Source organism: Ascidia mentula, chromosome 7, assembly GCF_947561715.1.
Source record: "Ascidia mentula chromosome 7, kaAscMent1.1, whole genome shotgun sequence".
Lineage (NCBI taxonomy): Eukaryota > Metazoa > Chordata > Ascidiacea > Phlebobranchia > Ascidiidae > Ascidia > Ascidia mentula.
Genome location: NC_138572.1, coordinates 8,854,760 through 8,861,985, shown reverse-complemented (window position 1 = coordinate 8,861,985; position 7,226 = coordinate 8,854,760). Strand labels below are relative to the sequence as shown.

Below are 7,226 nucleotides of genomic sequence, written 5' to 3'. Positions count from 1 at the left end.
TTAAAGATCTTCGTCATTAATTTCGTCCAGTTTTATTGTGTTGTGTTCACAGTGAGACGGATTTGTCAATATTTCGGTCTCTGAATTTGCCACTCCTTTGTACACCTTATACAATAAATTGGTTAAAAAGCACAACATGAGCATGGATTACACAGTTACAACAGTTGGCATAAAAAACGTACTGGAATACATTATAAAGATGTAATTTACCTGCACTGCAACAAATACGAGCAGTAGGATCACCACGATTCCCGAAAGCACGTAAAGCGTCAACTTTATAATTATGGTTCCGCCTGACGCTGACGGTTCTTTCTTTTTCCTCGAAACAAAGTTTGGCGGAAGTTCTAAACCGAAAGTTTGTCACATGCCAGTAGGGGTAATTAGATTAGATTATTAGATTAGATCAATTATTCATCAATGCTGCTTGATTTGTATTTGTAAATCAATCTACACTATTGCACAAAAGGTTGTTGATAGCTTTGGTTGTACGCTCAATACACCCTCTTTACATTTAAATAAAAATTTGCAAAGTAGTTTTTACCAACGCAGTTTCCATCTTGGAGGCCCATGTAGGAAGGACATGTACATTGAAAACTACCCACTGTGTTTTGACATTCCATGTAGTCACCGGTGCAAGGTTTCTTCTGTGGGTCGCTACATTCGTCGATGTCTTCAAGGCAAAAGTGTTTTATTAAATCATAACTGAAATCAAAGAATAAAACCTTAATAAACCATTTTGAAAATGGATGGTGGCAAAGGGGGGAACAAGCCCTAACTGTACTGTATTTACATCATTACTATTAAATTGTTACGGAAATCCCCAATAAAACGTGATATTTTTGATGAATGAAACGCAAACTAAACTCAAGGATAACGTGTGTTGTAAAGCAGATGTTTAATTTTTTGTGTTGGTTGATATTGGTGAGGACTGACGTACTTTATCAAAAAGGTGATATAGGTAGTTATTTTTTATATGATCGCATTCTTTTCATAATCAGTTGAATGTTTCGTTTCAAATCACCAGTTGCCGAACAAGCAAACATAAGCAAGTTTAATTCTTACCAACACAAGTCCTTCCGTCCCCGGACATTCCTTCATTGCAGAAGCATTTGTACGAACCGAACGTGTTTTCGCAATTTGCGTTGACAGCGCACCCGGCATTCCCTTGCTGGCACTCGTTAACATCTGTTCAACAAAATATAACAAGCAAATATTTCTGAAATAATGCATACTTTTTCCATGCTAAAGTCGCCCGCTTTACAACCGCTTAACTTAGCAATTTCAGCTATTACATTGCGTGGGCTCACAAAACAGTGTCCAAAATTGTTGAATGCTTAATTGAAAAATGTGAACTGTGTTTTCAAACCTAACATTAACTATCGAATAACGATCACTATTTTGTCAGTACGAACCAGAACATAGCCCAAATTGAGACACGAAGCCAGTCAGACATGGACATGAATAATTTCCTTTAGTGTTGACACATATGGTGTTGTCTGGGCAGAGAGCAGTGTTTGCTTCACACTCATTAATATCTGGACGAATAAAATACATAATTCCAAAGTTGTATCATTAACTATGTTGACCTAAAATTAAAATTAGGAATCTAATATCATGAATGCTTGCTCTTGTTTTGTCGTCTAATTAAAATTACTGTTAATAGTGTAAGGATTCTGCAGGCGATTTTATTTAAATGATTAAAAAAGGACCAGTGGCATACCTAAGCAGACTGTTCCATTTCCTGAAAATCCATGCTCGCACATGCAAAAAAAACTTCCATCAGTGTCAACGCATCGACCGTTTTGGTGGCAATTTGAAATCTCGTTTATGCATTCATCAACATCTGTAACAGAAAGTTTAGAATTTATTGTTACTCGAGCCAAAACTTGTATTGCATGGAAGAACAAACCGCGTATTGAATGCTTAAACACTAAGTAACCAACATAGAAGTAAACATGTTTTTTCAAAAAGTTTCGGTGTTTTTCACAATGAATTGCAACACGAGCCAAAAACCTACTTTCACATTCCATGTTGCTGTTTTTCTGGTAGCCTGGGTCGCAATCACATTGGTAACTTCCTTCTGTGTTGATGCACACTGATTTCAAGGGGCATGAACTATTTCCTTGTTGCGTGCACTCGTCAACGTCTGGAAATGCAGACAGCCACATAATTGCTACCATTGCTGCAAATTACTCATTTACTGTGCTGATCTTTCAAAATTCCAAGAGTTTTGTAACACTTTTAAAAGCTTTCGAAGCTGCAGATTACTTATTACATCACAAAAATATTCATTGCCACTTTTCTATGGCAGATATAACAAACCACATAATTAAACAAAATACCTTGACCGCAACACAGACCGCTCCACCCTGGTTGACATAAACATCCTGAAGCAGTCGCAGTTGCTCCATTGTAACAAATCACTTCACAACTCTCAACTTCCTGCAGGGTCGGGCACACCTTCCCTCCACACGTGTTATTAGTGATCACTGATCTGTTCCTGACTTTGTTGTTCGTCACACCGCATGTTTGTGGACAAGCGCTCCAGTTGCCCCATTCCGAAACAATACAGTCAACTGCGAAAAAAAAAATTGTCCTCCTGATTCTTTGCAGACAGAGTGTTATTTGGGTTTCGATTTCAAGATTTTGACACGAATTTCTGAACTGCTATTCAGCTATTCTGGGACAACATACCAGAACAGCACTGAGAGTTGCATTCTTGTTCATCCCTGTTATCACCAATGCAATCCGGCCCGTTGCAGGTCTTGTTCAAGTGAATATTTCTTTCCCGTACCTTAGAGCCTGTGCCGCAAGTTTTGCTGCATCTGGACAAATTATCAACTAATTTTTAGCATCATATAAACTTGATTATCGCTAATTTATACATCCTATGAAGCAATGCAGTGTCAAACTTTGATAGTAATTGTTTTCCAGAAAATTGCCTTCAGAGAAAACGAATCATTACGGTAACATTTAGATAGGTACAAGAGCCAAAATATATACTAACTCTCCCCAAGCTGACCACTGGCCCCACACACAATCTTCAGGACAACAAACATCATTGCACGTTCTCTCTTCCATGACGCTGCCATTGCAAGGGGAACCACCGCATGTTTGCGTCACACTGACACTTCTCAACCTTGATTGCGTTCCTTCAAATAAACAATTTTGTTACGTTTTTTTTCAATCTATGCCAGAAAGCATACCAAATAACTACCAACCATTCTGGCACGTTTTGGAGCAGAGCGTCCAAACACTCCAATTGTTCCAGACACATTTGACTGGGCAACAATTTTGATCACAGATTCTGCAAATAATTGTTTATTGTTATAGAAAGTAGTAATGAGCGGTAAATTTTTAGCAAATTAGGAACAGGGAATCTAACAAATGGGAAGCTGAGTGATATCTGGTGCCAACACAAAATCGCCACATTCCCACTCATGACAAGTACCAAACACCATGCATTTCTATTCAATAAACACTTACTCTGACTCTTCTGATTGGCCTTCGCATTCGAATCCCCCATGCTGAGCTTCCACGTCAATTTTTCTTGATCTGAACCTGGATCCACCACCGCAGGTAACATTGCAGTTGCTCCACACACCCCAGTTATCCCAGACACAATCCACAGGACATGGGTGTGTGTTACACGGTGTTGAATCAATACCTAAACCATTGCAGGATCGTCCGCCACACGCTAGCTCCACAGAAACTTGGCGTTGACGGTGTTTTTGGCCTCCACCGCATGGGACAGAACACTCGCCGAAATCACTCCACTCTACCCACTGGCAGTCGATGGGACAGCAGTGAGTGTTACAGAATTGTGACGAGGTATCTTCGCCCAAACATCCTTGACCACCGCAGTCAGCTGCAACCACAACCTGTCGATTGCGATATTGTGTGCCGTTACCACATTCAATGGAACAACCCTTAAATTTACTCCACTGTCCCCACTGGCAGTTAACCGGACAACATTGGGTGTTGCATCTCTGCGACTGCTCGGTTGGTCCTGTGCAATTTAAACCTCCATGCCTTACGTAACGAGCGATTTTCCTAAGTTTTGTTTGAGTTCCCCCTCCACAACTTACAGAGCATTTATCGTAATTGCTCCATTCTCCCCATAAACAATCAACAGGGCAAGGCCGAGTGTTGCAGGATTGGTTAAAGAATGTTTTGCCCGCACATTTTGTGCCACCAAGTTGTTCCTTTACTTGCACCGATCTTGTTTTCATCTTATTTCCGCCACCACAACTCACAGAACATTTTCCAAATTCGCTCCACGCTCCCCATATGCAATGCATTGGACATGGGTGGGTGTTGCAACTTCTTACGGACATCGACAAGCCGGAACAAGCTAAACCTCCATGCCTGGAACTTACAGAGATATTTCTTGATCTAACGTGTGTTCCCCCTCCGCAAGAGACAGAACATGTCCCGTATTCACCCCATGAACTCCAACGACAATCTATAGGGCAAGGCTGAAAGTTACATCCACTTGAAGACGTTGATGGCCCGAAACAAGCTAAACCCCCATGCCTGGAACTTTCAGAGATATTTCTTGATCTAACGTGTGTTCCCCCTCCGCAAGAGACAGAACATGTCCCGTATTCACCCCATGAACTCCAACGACAATCTATAGGGCAAGGCTGAGAGTTACATCCACTTGAAGACGTTGATGGCCCGAAACAAGCTAAACCCCCATGCCTGGAACTTACAGAGATATTTCTTGATCTAACGTGTGTTCCCCCTCCGCAAGAGACAGAACATGTCCCGTATTCACCCCATGAACTCCAACGACAATCTATAGGGCAAGGCTGAGAGTTACATCCACTTGAAGACGTTGATGGCCCGAAACAAGCTAAACCCCCATGACTGGAACTTTCAGCGATCTTTCTTGATCTAATCTGTGTTCCCCCTCCGCAAGAGACAGAACATGTCCCGTATTCACCCCATGAACTCCAACGACAATCTATAGGGCAAGGCTGAGAGTTACAAGTACTTGAAGACGTTGATGGCCCCGAACAAGCTAAACCCCCATGCCTGGAACTTACAGAGATATTTCTTGATCTAACCTGTGTCCCCCCTCCGCAAGAGACAGAACATGTCCCGTATTCACCCCATGAACTCCAACGACAATCTATAGGGCAAGGCTGAGAGTTACATCCACTTGAAGACGTTGATGGCCCGAAACAAGCTAAACCCCCATGCCTGGAACTTACAGAGATATTTCTTGATCTAACGTGTGTTCCCCCTCCGCAAGAGACAGAACATGTCTCGTATTCACCCCACAAACTCCAACGACAATTGATAGGGCAAAGCTGAGAGTTGCATCTACTTGAAGACAATGATGGCCCCGAACAAGCTAAACCTCCATGCCTGGAACTTACAGAGATATTTCTTGATCTAACGTGTGTCCCCCCTCCGCAAGAGACAGAACATGTCCCGTATTCACCCCACAAACTCCAACGACAATTGATAGGGCAAGGCTGAGAATTGCATCTACTTGAAGACTTCGATGGCCCCGAACAAGCTAAACCCCCATGCCTGGAACTTACATCGATATTTCTTGATCTAACCTGTGTTCCACCTCCGCAAGAGACAGAACATGTCCCGTATTCACCCCACAAACTCCAACGACAATTGATAGGGCAAAGCTGAGAGTTGCATCTACTTGAAGACGTTGATGGCCCCGAACAAGCTAAACCTCCATGCCTGGAACTTACAGAGATATTTCTTGATCTAACCTGTGTTCCACCTCCGCAAGAGACAGAACATGTCCCGTATTCACCCCACAAACTCCAACGACAATCAATAGGACAAGGCTGAGAATTGCATCTACTTGAAGACGTTGATGGCCCCGAACAAGCTAAACCTCCATGCCTGGAACTTACAGAGATATTTCTTGATCTAACGTGTGTCCCCCCTCCGCAAGAGACAGAACATGTCCCGTATTCACCCCACAAACTCCAACGACAATCAATAGGACAAGGCTGAGAATTGCATCTACTTGAAGACGTTGATGGCCCCGAACAAGCTAAACCTCCATGCCTGGAACTTACAGAGATATTTCTTGATCTAACGTGTGTCCCCCCTCCGCAAGAGACAGAACATGTCCCGTATTCACCCCACAAACTCCAACGACAATTGATAGGGCAAAGCTGAGAGTTGCATCTACTTGAAGACGTTGATGGCCCCGAACAAGCTAAACCTCCATGCCTGGAACTTACAGAGATATTTCTTGATCTAACCTGTGTTCCACCTCCGCAAGAGACAGAACATGTCCCGTATTCACCCCACAAACTCCAACGACAATTGATAGGGCAAAGCTGAGAGTTGCATCTACTTGAAGACGTTGATGGCCCCGAACAAGCTAAACCTCCATGCCTGGAACTTACAGAGATATTTCTTGATCTAACCTGTGTTCCACCTCCGCAAGAGATAGAACATGTCCCGTATTCACCCCACAAACTCCAACGACAATCAATAGGACAAGGCTGAGAATTGCATCTACTTGAAGACGTTGATGGCCCCGAACAAGCTAAACCTCCATGTCTGGAACTTACAGAGATATTTCTTGATCTAATCTGTGTTCCCCCTCCGCAGGAGACCGAACATGTCCCGTATTCACCCCATGAACTCCAACGACAATCTATAGGGCAAGGCTGAGAGTTACAAGTACTTGAAGACGTTGATGGCCCCGAACAAGCTAAACCCCCATGCCTGGAACTTACAGAGATATTTCTTGATCTAACCTGTGTTCCACCTCCGCAAGAGATAGAACATGTCCCGTATTCACCCCATGAACTCCAACGACAATCTATAGGGCAAGGCTGAGAGTTACAAGTACTTGAAGACGTTGATGGCCCCGAACAAGCTAAACCTCCATGCCTGGAACTTACAGAGATATTTCTTGATCTAACGTGTGTCCCCCCTCCGCAAGAGACAGAACATGTCCCGTATTCACCCCACAAACTCCAACGACAATTGATAGGGCAAAGCTGAGAGTTGCATCTACTTGAAGACGTTGATGGCCCCGAACAAGCTAAACCTCCATGCCTGGAACTTACAGAGATATTTCTTGATCTAACGTGTGTCCCCCCTCCGCAAGAGACAGAACATGTCCCGTATTCACCCCACAAACTCCAAAGACAATTGATAGGGCAAAGCTGAGAGTTGCATCTACTTGAAGACGTTGATGGCCCCGAACAAGCTAAACCTCCATGCCT

At 43.2% G+C, this 7,226-nt stretch overlaps 1 protein-coding gene across 1 annotated transcript; it reads right to left on the bottom strand.

Moving 5' to 3' along the window:
- LOC145909501 (coadhesin-like) lies at positions 1–4,301 on the bottom strand. The gene is made up of 12 exons (XM_082996891.1): positions 3,487–4,301; positions 3,222–3,307; positions 3,008–3,152; positions 2,695–2,825; positions 2,343–2,576; positions 2,018–2,146; positions 1,721–1,843; positions 1,413–1,535; positions 1,063–1,185; positions 542–670; positions 211–344; positions 1–105 (listed from the first exon to the last, which is right to left on the bottom strand). The coding sequence occupies exons 1-12, from the start codon at positions 4,299–4,301 to the stop codon at positions 1–3; spliced, it is 2,277 nt and encodes a 758-aa protein (XP_082853017.1).
- Positions 4,302–7,226: the final 2,925 nt, after the last annotated feature.